The following is a 19,497-nucleotide window of genomic DNA, read 5'->3' on the forward strand; positions in this document are numbered from 1 at the left end:
AAAATCCATAGAACAATTGAGTTTTGTCAGATAAATTGAGAAAAGAAAGAAGACATGCTAACTTATTATTCATACTGTAAAATATAAGGCAAAAGATGGAGTACTGTGTAATAGAGCCTTGAGAATGAACTGAAATTTATTATCTAACTTTTAAAATCTTGCTTATTAGGCCTTGTTTTGTGAATGGCTGTGTAGGTAACTTGTTTCACTGGCTGTCTCAAACTAGATTAGGCTTGGCACTTTAAAGTGCACGACAATTCATAGTAGGGGGAAATGCATAGTAGGGAGAATGTAATCGATGTGGGAATGTTCTCGGAAGTAAGTTATTTCTGATCCTGATCCATTGTAACTATTTATGCATTTATTTAAGATAACATACAGACTTCTTTATTAACTTTTTATGCTGATGTGGTGCACAGCCTTATGGCAATCATTGAAAAAGAATATGGCTAAATATACACATTTTAATGACAGTTCTAGACTAGTGTAAACTCTTAAAAACAGACAAAATTCTATATCAAACTGATCAAAAATTCTTGCTGGGCCCTACCAAGCTATATTTTGGAAAGAGATGTCAGATATGTTTATGATAAAATTTGTATAAATGCTGGATGATTGCTAGTCGCAGAATTAAAGTAATTTTGGTCTTTGTATTTATCAGGAACAGATTGCAAATTGAGTCACCTATATTTATTCATTAAGAAAGTAGATGCTTAAGTCTAGACTTAGAGGTTTTGTTTTTCATGTTGTCGTTTTGAAGGAATAAAAAGCTGTTTTGATTTGTGAGAACACGGTAAACATTGCTGCTAGAGCTGCTGTAGTGCTACTATTTCATTGTGTTCTCTGTTCTCCTTCACCAAGGTTCTCCAGACTTTTGTGAGATGTTCCTTAGGGGAGGGACAAGAGAAGTAGAAGAAGGAAGGAAAACTGCTCTTCCTAACTTTTATGCTGTTTCAAACTTCCCTCAAGGAGTGGTGATGTTCGTATAGTGTACGCAGCAACATTTAATTCTGTTCAGCTTTGAGCAAAATCAAGTTAATGTTCATTATGTGCTGTATCCTTTCTCTGGGTTTCCTAGAATATGCTATAGCTTAAGCATAGTTTGCAGATGCTCTGCCATTGCAGGTACACAACTCATTTTCAGTATTAAATTACTTTATTTCCTGAAATGGCTTTAAAAATTCTCTCAGATAAGTTACTGGAATTTAAAAATTTGTAAAATTTTCTTCTGTTCAGCCTGTCAAAAGCATTCCCCTCAAAGGCCACACGGAAGCTGTTTGTGCTGTGGATGCTGTCTACCAGTCAGATGAACCTGACCTAAACCTGCTAATAGCTTCTGCAGCTTCTGACTCCACTGTGAGAATCTGGTCTCGGCATGGTTCAGAAGGTAACATTTTTGTAACATTAGGGACAACATACTGGCTGAATAAAAGTGATGAATGCTTATCCATTTAAGTAATAGGCTAAATACTAACATCTTTTAATGCAACTATGTTGATTTCTCTTAGACTTTGGTACATCAAAACACTGTCTTGCTTTTTGAAAGCCTTGGGTCAGATTTGTTCTGCAGAATGCTTTACTTTTATTTTTCATCAGTGATGTGTTGGCTAAATTTACTTTTTTAAAATATGTATTCAGAATCTGATGACATGAGCCATCATTTTGCCCTGTAACGTGGGAGCAGACTAGCTGTATGTGCATGTGACGTAAAATTATGTGGTACAATTATTAATGCTGCCATTAGAGAGGTGTCACTTGTTTGTTACTATTGATTTGAGTCCAGTGAAGTTTGGGATAATAGGATCTTGACCTTTTTGTGAACTAGACTCTTGCATGGACACATGGGAAAACAGCTTTTTGAAATACATAAGAAATAATTAGGGTAGATAATCTAGATTTAAAGTGTTATTTGCTAGTCGAGTTGTAGTGACTGCATCTCTTAAGGTACTTCCTTCCTTATCTGGTGTATTTGAAGATTTTGCATTCCCTTGCCTGCATGGGAGAGATAGGTGGGAGGTGCCAATCTTCAGTCCCATGTGCTGGAAGACATTTCTCATGTTCCCAGAAAACACTGTGAAATCCTGTCCTTTCCATTTTGTCTTGCTGTTTTGGGTTCCAGAGATGGAGGGACCAATTCTTCGGCCATAGAGAGGATTTTTGCTATCCTGTTGTTTATTTTGATCTGGATGGCTTACCAGTTTAGCCATTTCTAGATCTCAGAGGTGCTTGCAGGTTTTTCTTCATCTCTCTAGCTGCTCTTCTAGCAAATGGATTCAGTTGTAACTGCCTGTGTAGTGAATGTTGTTGCCACAGGATATATTTTGCAATATTTATTGCTTCTGATGTGTTATCACAGTGAAGCTGTATAGATCTAATACTCAGTGGAGAATAGTGACTTATCTTCTAACTCAACTAATTCTGGATGTATTTCTATGGCCCCACAGAAGATAATGTTATTATTTAGGCTTCTAAAAAGTGTAGATGATTTTTATCTCCTTAAAAGAAAAATGAATGGGAAATTTTAACTATATAATGTATTAGGAAAGGACAGTGCAACTGTAATACTTACAGTGAATAAGATCAACACTGTCTATTCCTGTTTTCCAGCTAAATGCATTGAAATTCTGCAGTTTGGAAATGGATTTGTTATGGATGTCTGCTTATCCTTCTTGCCTGGCAGCAATGGTAAGTACAGCTGCACATCTTGAATATCAATGCAGGAAACATAAAATCTAAGAAATCCCCCAAACAAATTTTCACTTGACTGACTCCAGACTCTTATGCCGCAGTTTTTGTTTTCTATGGAATAACCTAAGCTGATGTTTGTATTTAAAGATTTTCAATGAACTCTTCTTAGTAATTAGAAAAACACTGACTGATTACAGCGTCTTCAAAATGACACTCAAATTGAGTTTTTAGTTGAACTCTTGAAACTGAGAGCTTTAAAAGGAGGTAACAATGCTGTATGTGAATAGGATAGGATGATCATAGAATATGCTGAGTTGGAAGGGACCCATCAGGATCATTAAGTCCAGCTCCTGGCCTTGCACAGGACCATTCCTAAGAGTCACACCATGTGCCTGAGAGTGCTATGCGAACGCTCCTTGAACTCTGTCAGTCTTGGAGCTGTGACCACTTCTGAGGGGAGCCTGTTCCAGTTGTCAACCATCCTCTGGGAGAGAAACCTTTTCCCAATATTCAACCTAAACCTCCCCGACTCAGCTTCATGCCATTTCCTCGAGTCCTGTCACTGGTCACGGGAATGAAGAGATCAGTGTCTGCCTCTCCTCTTCCCCTCACCAGGAAGTTGTAGACTGCAATGAAGTCTCCCCTCAGTCTTCTCTTCTCCAGGCTGAACAGACCAAGTGACCTCAGCCACTTCTCATATGGCTTCCCCTCTGGACCCTTCACCATCTTTGTTGCTCTCCTTTGGATGCTCTCCAAAAGCTTAAGGTCTTTTTTGTATTGTGGTGCCCAAAACTGCACATAGGACTTAAGGTGAGGCTGCACCAGTAGTTTCACCTACTCCTTATGGTGTTGCTGTGTATGTTTGTTCTCGAACTAAAGGGCAAGAGCCAGAAAAAGAACTCTCAGGCCTGCATTGAAAATTACAGATTAGCAAGCAGTGCTTATCACCTGTTCAGTCTTAAACGTGAAAAAACCTGAGATGCTGAACTAGTTTAACCTGACTGTTCAGTATGGTTTATATAGTTTTCTATTAGCATAAATGCTCAGATTTTGTAACCTGCCACAGGCACATTCTTTTGTTGCAAATATGTAGAAGCTTTTTTTTTTCTAAGCTACATGTATCCTCAAGCCAGATACACAAGTTAAGTTTTTGTTTCAATATCATTACAGTCTTTCACCTGGATGGAGATGTGCTGGGGTCCCAAGAGAAAAAGTACTAAATTTTCTTACTGTATCTAGAGTTTTCAACTCTTTGCTGAATGCATTTCACACTGATATGTTGTTTTGATTATATGCCTCTAGAGTAGTTATTCACCAGCTTATTTTATTCTTTGGCTTGTGATAATTCTGGGAGATATGAAAGCTCTATCAAGATATGTTGTCCCATTTGAAAATACCAATCTCTGTTTTCAGGGTGTGTCTGATACCAAAAGCATCATCTGCACCAGTAAAGATCTTTTAAACCTCTCTCTCTCTTTTTCTCCTGTGAATGTGCTAACAGATGGTTGTTGAGATGAAGTTAAAAGGCTTGAGGATAAATTAAAATAATTTCCTCCAATATGAATTTTGTTAGAAGTGAAGCATCTGTGGTGTCAGCTTAATGAGTATATCATTCATATTGCAAAGCAATGGATTATTTCTTCATTTATGATACTGTACAGATAAGAAATAGTCACTAACACTCTAGAGTAGTGCATCTGTTTTATGTTGTATATAAGAGAAGTGGCTATTCATTTTGGAAACACCTTAAATTAAGATTTATCATATTAATTCTTAAAATTAAATGCTTTTGAAACCAAAATTGCATGGAGTACTTGGAGCTTCTTTAAATGGTGGAATAGTAAGCATTTTCTTTTGCTGTGAAAAGCTCCCAGAGTCCCCCAAAAACAATTTTGCTGAAAGTTATGTTAAGAGCTTGACAGTCCTTTACTATGGACTCTTTCCATCCCCATTCAAATTAGTTATCCTAAGTAACACAGTGCTCATAACATGAGAAAGAGTACTTTACTTTTCTGAAGAACTGAAATTATTTTCGAATGAGAAGTTATTTGCATAGGTTTTGTATGGAATTAGAAAAAAATTTCTATACTTTGGTGTTTTTTGTGCCAATGAACTGTTTTGCTATAATTGTCACAGAATAGTTTAGATTTGGAACCACAAATATTCTATTAAAAATGTTTCTTGGAGAAATCTATAGAGGGGCTTTTAAAATAGCATAGCCATGTTCTCTGTTTTCTCCCTAAGCTTAACATAATCATCCATATAACAGAACTGCTTTTATTCAGAGGAGTATGTTAATTCTGAAATCTAAATAAAGTAGCTTAAAATATATTATTAAAAATATCTCTACTGATCATTTTGTCAGAAGCATTAATCTATAGTGGCAATTTGGAATTTTTATGAGCTTCAGGGAAAAATGAAAACTTCAGGAGTTGCTCTAAAATCTTTATGAAGGCTGTGTTGTCAGCTGTATTAAGATTTAAAAAAATCTTTTCTCTTGAGGAAAATCTTCATTTCTTAAGTCGGGAATTAAATACATAATTATTTTTCTGAAAATCGTAAACTACACTTCTAAACTAGAAGCATTTGCAGTAACCTCTAATTTCACCAAGCAAGGAAATGTAAAGCTTATGCTGAAATTTGGTTCATACACAATGGATGCTTTAGCTTTCAGAAGGCATTGATGTTCATGATGCCTAGTATTTTAACTGATTGTCCTCAAAAATAAATTATTAAAAAAAATTGACCCATTTTTGTGAAGAAGTCAGATGGGGAAAGCTGATAGACTTCTCATGAAAATCTGACCAGTCATTTGCAGCTGAAATACAGCTTAAGCACTTTACTGGCCGCCTCTTAGTTGAGGAGTTTCTGTACATTTGTTTCTGAGTCTTGAAGAAGAGCTTTGTGCTGTTTTGGTTGGTTGTCTGCAGAACTCTGCTTCTAAAATGCTGGGAATAGGATTTACTATTTTACAAATCTTGATCAGCTCTTTTGTCGTGTTCTGTGTTTCTTCCTACCACTTGGATAAGTGCCATGATGTAGCTTGGCCACTGACAGTAAATAATTGTCTCCTCAGAACTGAATTACAACAGGTGGAAAAAAGAGCAAGTGAACTTGAAAAAGCTTTGCTGAATCAACTTACTTTTCTTATTTCCTTTGTAGGACTTTTATCTCAGTCAGATTCTAATAACCTAGAACATTTATACAAGAAACTGTATACTGGTCTGTTTTTGCCAGTTACACATTTCTTGATAGAACTTTTTGAGTGAAACTATTTGCATTTGTCTGCTACAGCAACTAGATCATAACTCTGTCCTTGTTTTTATTAAAGTTTCATTCCACGGAGTACATATGTGATTAGAGTAATGGACTGTTTCCAAGAACATCCACTGTATTGTATTTTGTGGAAGAAAACCTCATTCTTGCCCAATTTCTGTGGACCTAACAACCAGGTCTTCTTTCACAACAGCTCATTGCCTCCAGTTCAAAGGGGGATTTTTTTAGCCCTGTGTAAAGTGAGGGGGAGATGGAGGTGAAATGTGACTTAGATGTTGGAAAGAAGCAGCAAATGATGGAGGTATAAGAATGTGGAATGCAACTTAGAAGTGCAAGAGGAACAATGGATAACTAGGCACAGATTTGATACAAGCAGAAAGAGGAAATTAGCATACAGCATAAAAGTATTATGAATATTCAAGTTGATTTTGGTCTATCCACAGTAAAGGAAATAATTGATTTTAGTGAAATTTAGTATGTTGTTTTCTACCCAGACTTGAGAAATGCGAATGTCTAGCCTTGTGAACTTATTTCTTCATAATTTTATAATGAATTAATTTTCTTTAACTATTTCAGTCCCTAACAGTAGTACTTCATCCTTAGGTCCTAAAAAAAGAGTAGAGTAAGGGTTAACTGTTTTCCTCCATCATCTTCTATGGGAGGGATGAACTAATACACTGCCTAACTTCTCTTCTTTTACCCTTAGATGTAACTTTACCTGGTTTGATTCAATAGACTTATGGGGTTTATGCACTTTCTAGGATAGCCGGTGGAAGTAAACTACTACTCAAGACTTTAGTATGTTTATAATAATGTTCATTGCTTTCATATTCTTGGTTACAGATAGTGGTGATCTGTCTTCCTTTTTTGGTCTGTCTTTTTATTTGCTGTATAATAATTGTACTAACTTCATCTAAACTTACCTCAGTTGATTTAGGAATTTAAACTGCATTAGTTTTGAGTCATTTTGTTTTGCTCTTTGCTTCTTCTTTATTTAGAGCAAATGCCTGTTGATATCAATAAAATATAATTAAAAGCCTTAAACTTCCTACAGATATGGGAGCTTGAGGCAAACTTCTCTTTTTAGCATCTTAAATATTTGCAGATATTATTTGCATGCCGAAATAACTTCTGAGTTTTGTGTTCTTGAGATACTAGCCTATTTCAAATAGTGTTAGGCATGTAGTGTAGAAAACATTAAAAAGTGGTATCACACTTGCCTGTCTGCAGATGGTAATATATTTCTTAATACTATATTGATTTTTAAATTAGCTTTATATATTTTCATATCTTAGAATATTAGATTTTATAAAAAATGAAGACTTTCTTTTCCTTTCCAGTACCAATTCTGGCTTGCGGTGGTGATGACTGCAAAATAAGTTTGTTCATACAGCAGAATGGTCAGGTAATTGCAGTTTTTGTCTCTTGCTCAGAACATTACTCATTTCTTCTGCTTCTTTTTATATGTGCTATTGATTAAGTTCTTCATTAAGTACTATCTGTGTCTAGATAGCCCTCACATACAACTACCCCTTTTCAAATAGTTCATCCATTTTTCTAGGTAATGGTAAAATGCACATACAGAATATCGAAGTTGGATTCAGTGTATGAAAGTGTTAGTTTTTCTCGACTTTTTTCCCCTGTGTGAAGATAGCCTGTGTTTCTATTCCCACTGATACAAAATAGCTGCAACTGTCCTTCTTTATTAAGTATCCATGCATTGAGTGGTTCATATGGAAATGATATTGCTTTCAGTCTATAAATTCTTATAATAAAACTGTTATGGTTTATATCTGAGGAATTTTGTGTTTGTTGCTAAGTATGCTCTTGATGTTTGAATGCTTTTGAACATCAAACCCCATATTTTTAGGAGTATCTGATCTTCTAAAAGCACACACATTTTTCCTGTATTATTTGGAAGCTGGCAATTTTTAGTTTTTCATACAGATGAATGTTCCTTTGGAGCAGTAGAAAAACATTATGTCCTCCCTTGCATCTGTTCAGAAGTTTTGTTAGATTCTAAAGCATGTGTTGAATGACTGTTTTCCAAAACAGAAGTCAATGTCGCTTTTTTTCTCTCTCTCACTCCCTTAAAAAACCCCTCAAACCACAAGTGCTGCCCCAATGCACCAGTGAAGCTAAGAAACCCCCATCGAAACTGGCATATGTAGTCTTCTGGATCTGTTCAGGCCCTTGGAGATTAAAGAATAGACACTCCTTTTTTCTTTTTTTTTTTTTTTTTGAGAAAGATTAAAGCTACTTTATAGATAATTTTGCCAGTTTGTGTTGCCATATACAACAATAAGATATTTTGGTTGCTGTTGTTATCAATAAAATAAGTACTTCCTTGTTTGTCTGCTATGTTCAGTGATTTCATGACTACTAAGCAGAAAGAAGGGTGCTGTGTAAGATTTAAAATTTTTTTTTTCTTATTTAGCTCATGAGTTAATTTAGTGAATTCTGTGGGAATTAGCAATGGCAGAATGCCACATGATTTTGAGTGTGCTAAAGAAAGACTTATCTCAGAGGCTGTGCAGTTGATTTTTCTCATTCAGAGTCTGAAACTTGTTTTCTTGTATGATTCAGGTTAACAAATTGTATAGGTTTGACTGCCAAAAATACTCAGAGATACATAACTTATTTTTCCAATTGTTGGCCAAACTTTTGAATATAGCAATAGTCTTAGCTGTTCTTAAATGCAGTCAGTCTGTGGAGGATAAAGAAAGGTAACTTGAATAAACAAGTTTCATCTTCATGAGCAAGTTTGTGGTGTTTTCTTTTTCTTTGGAGGTAGAAAACTATTTTTATACAAGAGATGAGCAATTTTCTCTTATTTTACATGTGTTATTTTTCACACCTTCAATTTTAGAAAGTATTTTCACCAGCTGTTCTGGCAGAGTTGGTGTTCAGAGTATCTCTTAAACAAGGTGGGACTTCTTGTTGGTGCCTACCTTAACATTCCAGAACATCTCTTTTAACTAAGTGGACTGTGCAGGCCTCAAAGAGAAAAGACCAAATCTGATTCCTTGTAAAAGTGCTTGTGTGGTGCATTTCTAACAGAATTAAAGCATCCTCGCAAGCCTTCTGACATAAATTCCTTCCTAGCTGCTGAAGGCAGGTTTTCCTCTTTAGTCAAATTCTCTCAGGTCTGCTGACACCTTTTTATATGGCTTCTGTAGTACTCTTAAAGGTATTTGAAGGAAGTGTTACCGTTGTCCTGCCATTTTTTACTAGAACTTAGCATAGGAGAGCATTAGAATCTAAACTGTGTTACTCTCTCACTGGTAAGGATTTGTAGCTCTGTGCTGTTAATTGTGACTCTTGTAAACCACTTACTTTAGTTAACACCCTAAAAAAGATTGTATGAATCCAGAGGTAGAATGTACGTTCATGACGGGGCATTCTAATGAAACTTAAAGGGCACTGTTAGATGCTGAGGAAGCATGAGGCATCTTCAGTTAGCTAATTCAGGCTACCTTTTGGTAAACTCATTGATTTTAGAGTTGAAACATATTTATTCATTAACAACTACTTGGATTTTGAAATTGAATGGACAGGCTTTAAATCTTTTTATGATTCCCTATCCATAGATCCCTTCCTGTGTTAAGTAGTAGAGAGAAAAATAAACTATTTGCTTTTCTGACTTGTTGAAAGAGGGTATTGATTTATAAAAGTATCCAGGGAAAAATCTTTCAGAAACCATTATATGTCTTCCTGCTTGAGGTATAACATCTATGGATGTGGCCTATGGAGAGGAAATAAGTAAACCAGGGGATCAAAATAGAGCTTTAAACCAAAACATTTCTATGTTCAGCTTGATTTCTCTGAGAAGATGGTGCAGTGCGTGTTTGACTAGGTTTCACCCAAATAATTTGGCCTAATTGAAAAGTGGAGTAAGAGACTCAAAGACAATTTAGGCTCTTTTAATCTGATAAGATATACATATGCAAGAGGGATATCACATCTAGCATCTGCTGCAGAAAAAATGAGAAGACTTGAACCTCTGTTGCCAAATTTGCCAAACAATGCTACTAGCCTAGTCCTGAAGAAGATGTACCCCAAGTGTGGGCAGAATTAGTTGTTCAGGGTGTGCTGAGCATGTCCACAGACAAACTGGCTTCATTAGTTTTGCTACCCACAGAACAGCTTTATTCTTTGCTTAAAAGAAAAGAGACCAGATTGTTGCTTAGCAGCAATGTTCAGAGATTAGTTAAGAGGCATGGGAAAGCCTGTGAAGTAGGTGAGTCAGACCATGAGGTTTTGTTAAATTTAACTGTTGGTACTCTAACTTCTTATGTAACCAGTGAAGACCAAGTGGAAAACTGAAATAGAGAAGGAGAAATATGAGATATAGAAACAAAATCTGTAAAAAAGACAAGAGTGACAGCTCAAAATATTGATAAATATAACCTAGACAATAATAAAAACTTTGACTGAGTCACTTAAAAATAATGACCACATGCATCTGTAAGAAGCTTTATATTGATTCAATTTTAGAACAGAATACATTTAACAAACTGAATATGTGATACCAAGAAACATAGTCTTCAAAGAAAAGGGCAAAAACAATACAAGAAACCCTAGCAGAAGGCATGACAGCAACACTACTGCTTGCTCAGATTTAGTGGACAATTTTTATTTTTATGGGAAACAATATCTTGAAAACTTTGGGTGAATCATAGAATGTCTCAAGTTGGAAGGGACCCATAAGGATCATCAAGTCCAACTCCTTGCTCCTCACAAGACTACCTAAAATTAAATTGTATGATTAGGAAATGGTCACAGGCATGCTTCATGGCATCTTCCTTCTGTATGTGGTAAAGGACCTTGTGTTCACCGCTGTTTTCCAGTCACTGTACTGACACTGTTCAGATAGGTACAAAGTTGAGGATGATGTGATAGGAATGGGAAAGACAGCACCATGAGTTTTTCATTTAAGGGAGTGAACGTATTTACAGAGTTATGGGGGTATCCCTCCTCAGCAATGGGGCCACATACACCATCTGGTGCTAGTATTACTGATGATGACTGAATATGAGGTAATGAAATTCAGAAACCTCCACCTTAAACCAGGTGAATTGCCACCAAGTTCAAGGGGACTATGCAATGTAACCATGTAAAAATAAAAATTAATAGGCTTTTAGCTGACTGGTTAAGAGTGCTTGTTGTATAGCACAAAGAAACTGAATGCTTGACTTAAAGCTAAGTAGTGCCTAAAAGCCCATTTGGGAAATGACTTACAAACCTGGGGTGGTATTAATAATCTCAAAGTAACTAGTTTTACTCTTTAAAGAAAGAACAAATAGCTACTTTTCGTAATAATTCTTTTTGATGTGAGACAATGAGGGTGATTAGAAAAAAAACATACCAGAACACCTTGAAATTAAAAAAAGGAAAATTATTAGATGTTTTTAAATTAATGTTAAAGTCAAGTTTCAGGAGATAGGCACACCGTTTAACATTAACAGAACCATAAAAGAAAAGTATTTTAGCAACAGTTCAGCCTGAACCAATCTTTTCTTTGGAAAAAACCTTACCAACTTACCTTGGTGAATATAAAATACAGAGCATTATGTCAAAGATGGTATAAATGAATAAATAAATACATGTTTTATCTACTGTCTGAAATATGAATTGCTAAATTTTTTTTTTTAATGTATTGTCAGAAACACGTAGTCTTGATGAAAATCTTAGGTTGCTGTTTGATCTTGCTTCCTGGGGTGTTCCTGCCTTTATTAACACATAATATGTTGGGTGTTTAACATAAACGTTGATCTGGAATACCACATCCAGAAGTACCAGTGAGTCCAGAAATGACTAGCCAAATGAGGCTTAGTTGGCTGTGAGAACACATTCTTAAGACCAAAACTTTCTGATTTGGAAGTATCTGATCAGCTGTTCTAGCCCTGTATCTCATATATAGATTGTTCTGTAATTTTAGGGGCCTTTTACAAAGGCATGAAGTGATGGGACAAGGGCCCATGGGTTTAAACTGAAAGAGGGTAGGTTTGGAGTAGATATTAGAAAGAAATTCTTTACTGTGAGGGTGGTGAGGCACTGGAACAGGTTGCCCAGAGTTGTGGATTCCCCATCCCTGGAAGTGTTCAAGGACAGGTTGGATGAGGCTTTCAGCAACCTGGTCTAATGGAAGGTGTCCCCTGTCCATGGCAGGGACTTTGGAACTAGATGATCTTTATTGTCTCTTCCAAAGCAAACCATTCTGTGATTCTGTGACTGCAAATGTAGATCAAGGAGAAGCCAGTGACAATGATGGGAAGGTGATTTTGGAGAGTATCAGAAACATTGGGTGAACGAGAGAGGCACCAATTTCTGAGTATGTTTTTTTCATACTGCAGATTTTTCCTTTGGCTGAGTTACTATTGATTACTGTCAACTCTGAAGCAGAAGAGAGAGATTTTAAGAGCAGATATGCAATGAGAAAGGCTCTTGTTTTTGCTCCCAGATAGGGAGAGAGAGCTCAGTTGCAGAGTTGTGCTGATAGCAGAGGCTATCATTTAATCTTAGCTCTTAGTAGGCCTAGGTAAGGGATTTAGCAGGGATTTAGCAGAATATAAATGCCAGAAATAATGTGATATTTATTCATACTAAACTATACTAGTCTGTTAACGGTAATGGTTATTTCAGACATTTTAAGTCAGCTTGAGATAAAAAGGTGTCATGGAAGTGTCAAAGGGCTGTTTCTGGGCAGAGAAAAATAGAAATGGTTTAAATGCTAAGTAAGCAGTAAACACTTAATTGAATCAAAATAAAATGGTAATATTATAAGAAATTATTTGTCAGGTCATACTGGCATTATGTTATTCTTTGTGTACCGCAGTAAACCTGATAAAGATAAAAAAAATATTTATCTTTATCATAGAGAGACTGTAGCCTCTTGAGGGTGTGCACCTTAAATTCACATTCTTTCCTGCTCATGTATGGGTAATGCCATAACGTAGCACGTGTTTATCTAATGGTGGCAAAACCAAAAAGGCTTATGAGAATCTATCTGTAAACAAAAATGTTTAGTAGCAGCTTAATTTTTTCCAGTTTCAAGTAATAGGAGCTGTAAATATAAAAGACTTGAAAAACCATAGCTCATTGGTGATATGTGCATAGTAATTAAGTGCATTTCTGTGATATAACAGGAATTCTTGTTCAGTTTCAGAAAACATTAATACTCCCTGGACATGAAGATTGGATAAGAGGTGTTGAGTGGGCAGTCTGTGGTCAGTATGAAAGATGAATAAAGTGGAATACTGGTTTAATGACAATACTGCTGTATTACCCCTCCAGCAGATGACTTTGATGCACTTTGATGCAGTTGTGATGTTTGGTTTCCTGAGATGGTGGTACTAATATTAAAAATCAAGATGGAACTTTGTATCCTGTTAAAATTTAAACATTTTTCTTGCTTGCTTCAAGTATGTTTACCTGACTGGTACCTAAATGCAAACAAATCGGAGTTTTAGCAATATACAGATATCTGTATCTGAGTGAGGAGGAGTTGGCTGCCTTTTCAAAGTGGGGAGAGTAGGGGGAAATAGTCCTTTTGTCTTCTCCTGCTTCCCCCTCTTTTTTTTTTTTTAAGAATAAGAAATTAAGAGGATAATGTTTTCAGACATTAACTAATCAAATAGCTGGCACAAATAAAATAGATGGAATTAGAGGATGCTCAAACCCTGAAGAAAAGAAAGGAGGAAAGGAGTTCTTGACAAGTATTGAGACTGATTGATAGAATTCCAACAGCAACAGCCATAAGTAGTAGGAAAGCATATGTAGAACAATATATGTACAGTATTTACCATGTTTTCCACATTTTGTAAGCAGGGACATGTTCCTAGTCAGTGTGTTATAAATTCATAGAGAGTTTGAAATGAGAAAGTGAGTTGATGTTGAAATAAAACAGTGGGTTTTGTATGATATTGTGTACAATAGGAAAATTTGGATAACGCTGTAGGTGCATTTTTGGAAAGAGGGTAGGTTAATCATGGCAGTGAGTGAATGAAAAAGCAATGAGAATGTGGGTCTAATTTTTTCTTTGAAAACAAATAGGGGAAGACCTTTTTTTAGCAAGCTGTGCCCAGGATTGTTTGATAAGAATTTGGAAAGTGAGTACAAAATCAAAGCAACTTCCAGAAACTGAAGATGATTCCATAAGATTGAAGGAGAATGTTTTTACTGTCAAAGGTAGGTAACAGCTGTAAAATTCTCTTTCACTTGTGTATCTCTTCATGATTTTAGGTGAGCTAACAAGGTGGTTGCCATCTAATTTGGTTTGTTTCTTGTATAAAAAGACTATGAGATGGATTTGACTGCCTTATTTTTAGCTGTTAGAAAAAGCGGAGTTACTGTTTTAAAGCCACGACTATGTAAAGTTAATGATTAGTTACAAGAAATGGTGAAGCAGTGAGAGAGCTTAATATTAACATGCACTGTTATGCGTATTCCAAATGCTGTATGTAGGACATATGTTTGTCTGTAGGAAGTAAGCTGTTGTGCAGTTCTCCTCTAGTTTAATAGCATATCTTTAATTTTCTTTCAAATTCAATTAATTAAAAGGTGCTTCTATTACTTAAACTTTAGAAACTGGAGAGAACAGATAAGTACGTGCAAGCTTACTTTATGGTCGTTTAACATACTGTTTGTGCACTGTAACACCAGAGGTTTGCGTTGCTGCTATTGTGGGATAAATTATCAGGCAACATAGGTAATATAATGAAGTGTGTATGATGTTATGTGTAAAAAATGCTGCAAATCCTGATTCATTGTCTGAAGTATCTTAATGCTTGTATTTTGAGTCATTTGGAGATGCAAATATGCTTAAGACTATGGATAGAGCCAGTGTCAGAGCATTTATTTCAAAATTTTGGGAGAGTTCTCCAGGAATTCTGTGATACCACTCTGAGGCAATACAGTGACCTCTTCAATCTGGTATGCAGGACTTGTAGCAAAGTAGGTTTTCAAGGAGCTGTTCAATGTCAATAAGCTATTGAGATACTGGAAGATGTTGAAAGCAGTTGACTATTCTCACTGAAGATACCAGAAATGACCTGGTCTTGTCTTGGCTTTTAGAAAGCAATGTGCTTTTCTCTGATTTCTGATAGATACTGACACATCATATGCAATTACTTTGGAGTCGGTGTTGGCCGGTCATGAAAACTGGGTGTATGCAGTTCACTGGCAACCTTCATTTTCCAAAGGTAAAAAGATACCGAAAACTTAGCAGCTGTGTTAAGTGTTGTATACACAGAGTACAGTCACATGTCTTTGTATTGTGTTTGCATGTTCACTTGTTACTGTAGACTATGAAAACCTTTTAATTCTGCAAATAAGGAAACGGATGTTGCCTTTTACTCAGGTTTTCTTTAAGGAATGAAATAAAATAACTGAGCTGTAATGACTTTACCGTAATTGATTTATTGGTTATTGCGTACAAATTAATTAATCAGTATGAATGAATAGCTCTAATAGTTTATTTATATATATATATTTGAAATGTCTGTTCTTCAGAAGGTAAACATTACCTCAAGAACACTCCTTTCTTTTTTGTGGAGTAGAAAGAAAAAAATAGCAACATTCAGATTAATCTTCAGTCTTCCATGCATTAAGATAACATGCCAGGGGTTCCTGGAGTATTGGTTTTCTCTAGCCATAAGGCATTGGTGCAGATTCTCATTGAAAAAGTGTTATTTCAAATTGAATTTTGTATTTTATTCTAGTATTTATCTTTCTTTTAAAATCCTTAAATTTTGACAGCCTGGTTTGCAGTACTGATTTGCTGTTAGGTGTCTACCTGGTGTATAACAGAAGGAGATTCTTGGTTTGACATGCTTGCACAGTCAGAATGCCCTTGTGTATTTGTACTGGCAAAGTTGTCTTTTTTTCTGATATATTTTAGAGTTACTGATGGCAGATGACTGCAGCGTTATGAACAACATCTTTATTGGTGTGCATGCAACACTTGAACAGCAGAGTGCCATTAGAATGCCAAAATAAATGTAGTGAAAGACACAGGACTTGCTTTAAAATTTATTATTTTTTTTTTAATTAGACACTAGTAAAAGATTTTTCCTGTCAGAGCACAATCAGTCTTGTGCTGCAATTTGAAAACTGTCCTGTCAGACCATGAAGTTTTCCAGGTGTCTTACATCATGCTTCTGCATACGTGCAGCTGCTTGTATTCTGTGGCCTGCCCAATCTTGGGTTCCCCAAAACACATTGTCAGTAGAGGCAGACTGATCTGAGAGACATAGTGCAGAAGGTAGGAGGTCTGGTGCTTGCATAAGATATCACCTCATCATGAGATGCCCACCAACATCTCTGTTATCAAGAAAAGTTCCGCAGTGGTTCTCCTACAGGTTTCGCAGCCAGTTCCGTCTTCCCCGTTCTGGTTGTGTTCAGCATTTTTTCTGGAGTGTTTCACTGTATTTTGGGAAGCAGTCCTGACTGCTTTATGTGTTACAAGGTGCTACAGTGTATTGAAATCTGTAGTGAATCTAACAGTTTGGAAAGAAAAAACCCAGGGAATACTGTAAACCTCTCAGTAAAATATTACTTAAGGAATGGAAGTGAGAACTGCTATGCATTCTCTTTGTGAAGCTCCATCTTTCCTCCAAATGATATTTAATTCAATATCAATTTGGAGTGAGTAAACTGTGGAATATGGTTGTTCTCATGTACATGTTTTGCAATTTCTTTGGGCGATTATGGTTGAAAAATAGAATACCTCCTAATGAGCGCCTGGCAAGAATGCAGTGGCTTTAAGTCTGGTATATAGGTACTGCATTGCACGTCTCTAATGCTGAGCAATTTTCTTACCGTGTTTGGATTACAGTATGACCAAATTTTTTTAGCAAGTATTTTCCTAGGTTGTAGGGTAATAATTTTCCTTGTACTGTAGATGGCAGCACGCAACAACCAATGAGGATATTGTCTGCATCAATGGACAAAACTGTGATCATCTGGGAGCCTGATAAGGAGTCTGGAGTCTGGCTAGAACAGGCAAGTGTCAGTCTTTCTCACAGTATGTACAGTATTCAAGTTGTGTTTTCAGTGTAGTATGTGTACTGTAGGGAACAAAAGCTTTATAAAATTCTGGCAGAGAAAGGCAAAAGCGGTTTCATGCAAAAATACTCACTCTGATGCTGTGTTGCAAATAAAACTATATTTAAAAAAAATAATGTGATACAAAATGGTTTTTATTGCTTCTTTGCTTTCTTATTACTGTATTGGAGAGTTTATAAGGTGTGTTTGCACTCAACTGTCATTCATAGTGTAGCAAGACAGGTGCTGCATAGTAACAGATGCTCTGCAGTCCTGTTAGAGGAGGAAGAAACTTTCCTGAACTATTTGCAGTTAATCTTTGTGGGAATGTGACCCAAGCAGTTACTACAGAGCAGCTGACATGAAATTCACAAGCTTGGTTTTACTCACAGTAACTTGTTCATGGGCTGTGTCATTAGGTTTTTCTTCCATTTGAGCTGAATACTCGTGTCACTGTAATATTTTGAAAGCTGTTCTAATGTGGAGCATCCTAAATAAACAAGTGGTACAACAAGATTTCTCTAGTGCTTTGATTGATGTCTTTGTTTTCAGTTGACCTGCTTTTCCAAATTGCAGTAGTTCAGCTGAAATTGTTTGTGTTGGGTTATGCCAACCATTGTTTGTGATCTTTCCTGTCACAAAGGAGCTTCTAATCCTCTCTTGGGTGAAAAAGAGAGAAACACAGTAGTGTATTTATTTTTCCTCTATTTCACTGAAAAGTTCTTGTGCCTTTGTACTGAAGTAGAAACTAGTTCATAATCAAGTGATCACATGGAGATGCCATTTGTTGTCCTTAGTTGTAATGCTTAGTTGTGGCTAAATTTACAGGCTTCTAAAAATGGGTTGTGCAGTAAAGCTTGTTGCAAGTTGTAATTCTTTTATTCTTTCATTTTACATTCTGTTTGCATTGGTTTGACCACAAGTGTGCAACTTGAAGTTCAGATCAGTTCTTAACTTTGCAATTAAAATATTCTTTAAATGTATTTGTGTGCTTAATGTGAACTTTTATCTATAGGTAAATTTTCATCTCATGAAATAAGAATGATTTCCTATGAGTGGAAGACCATTTTCATAGATATTTCACTTCTGTTCATTAATTCAGGTACGGGTAGGTGAAGTGGGTGGCAATACTCTTGGATTTTTTGACTGCCACTTTAGTCCAGATGGTTCAATGATCGTTGCTCATGCTTTTCATGGAGCACTACACCTTTGGAAACAGGCTACGATTAATAAGGTATGTTGTTTTTTTGTTAGTAGTATTACTTAAAAGAATTATGCTTTTATGTCACTTGAGGTAAGTTTCTGTTATTAATAGAAAAGTGTAACAATACAATTTAAAATTAATGATTGAAAAAGTCCTTCTCTGAACATAATATTGTAGGAATCTCACTCCTGCACAGAAGGGAGGTTGAAATCTCCCAGGCTCTAAAACCTATTTCTTACCTGTGGGAATCATGAAGTCAGTTGAATAGACTGAACTCCTTTGTGGTTGTGCTTTGTTTACAACTGAACCAAACACAAGTTTCTCTTAGATTGGAGCAATAAATCAGTATTTGTATCTCTTTAGTCGCTCTTGAGTTCTAATAATTTGCTGGTTTCAAATGTCTTTTTCTTGCTTTCTTAAAAAGTACATAAATTCTTTTATTTTGGTTAGAATATGCCAATCAGTCAAGTGAAAACTCCTTGCTTCTTTGGGTGACTTTCTTAATAGAAAGAATGGACTCCAGAAGTTGTGATTTCAGGACATTTTAACAGTGTAGAGGATGTAAAGTGGGATCCAGAAGGAGAGTTTATCATCAGTGTGGGCTCTGATCAAACTACTAGACTCTTTGCTCCATGGAAAAGAAGAGAAGAGACAGAGGTATGATCTTTGAAGATTTTGTGAGTTGGGTTAAGAGGGCTTGTCTGTCCTGAGTTTGGAACAAGTCGCCTGAATATAACTGAAACCTTAAAGTTCCCCAAGAGGTAATCTGTTCAAAATAGCTTGGTTTGGTCATTCAATGTGTCCTGTTTTCACTGTAAAAATATTAAATGGCAGAGTTTTTGCAATCACATATGACTGCTGTTTAATCCTGAGTTCACCTCCAGATTACCTTCAGTTAGTCTTCTCCCAGGGTCTTGGAAAAGGCTCTGCAGTATTTCAGAAGGAGGAATGTATGGCTGATTTTAACAGCTATCTATTCCTGTTGTTAGACAATTGGCTAAACACTGCTGCAGATAATCATAAACTCAACTTTGGTTGTGGTTTTTTACACAAGCTTAATCTAAAAAAGTTCTCACTATGTTTTTTTTTTTTACACTAGTTTGTTTATGACTAACTGTTTTACTAGAATGATTATCTGAGCTACATGAGTGCAGTCAGAAACTAAGGACCACATAGGTGCTTGCTCATGCCTCCTGGATTGGGCTGGGGGAAACCCTGTCTAGGAGTGCAGAAGTGTTGTATTGTAGGAAGGGCATTTCCAGTTTCCTTCCCTGCTTTTTTCC

At 36.1% G+C, this 19,497-nt stretch overlaps 1 protein-coding gene across 4 annotated transcripts in view; it reads left to right on the forward strand.

Moving 5' to 3' along the window:
• Nucleotides 1–19,497, forward strand: part of ELP2 (elongator acetyltransferase complex subunit 2) — a 37,263-nt gene that overhangs the window by 2,754 nt on the left and 15,012 nt on the right. For 2 of the 4 annotated variants that reach the window (XM_027679407.1, XM_027679417.1), the window contains exons 4-12: nucleotides 1,222–1,387; nucleotides 2,608–2,685; nucleotides 7,305–7,369; nucleotides 13,127–13,193; nucleotides 14,020–14,154; nucleotides 15,072–15,167; nucleotides 16,868–16,968; nucleotides 18,113–18,244; nucleotides 18,722–18,871. In XM_027679407.1, the coding sequence (XP_027535208.1) occupies nucleotides 1,222–1,387; nucleotides 2,608–2,685; nucleotides 7,305–7,369; nucleotides 13,127–13,193; nucleotides 14,020–14,154; nucleotides 15,072–15,167; nucleotides 16,868–16,968; nucleotides 18,113–18,244; nucleotides 18,722–18,871 (990 nt within the window). Of the gene's footprint in view, nucleotides 1–1,221; nucleotides 1,388–2,607; nucleotides 2,686–7,285; nucleotides 7,370–13,126; nucleotides 13,194–14,019; nucleotides 14,155–15,071; nucleotides 15,168–16,867; nucleotides 16,969–18,112; nucleotides 18,245–18,721; nucleotides 18,872–19,497 lie in introns of those variants that run through there. The other 2 variants (XM_027679427.1, XM_027679436.1) reach the window with 2 other exon arrangements.

Source organism: Neopelma chrysocephalum, unplaced genomic scaffold, assembly GCF_003984885.1.
Source record: "Neopelma chrysocephalum unplaced genomic scaffold, ASM398488v2 Primary Assembly neopelma1_22b, whole genome shotgun sequence".
Taxonomy (NCBI): Eukaryota; Metazoa; Chordata; class Aves; order Passeriformes; family Pipridae; genus Neopelma; species Neopelma chrysocephalum.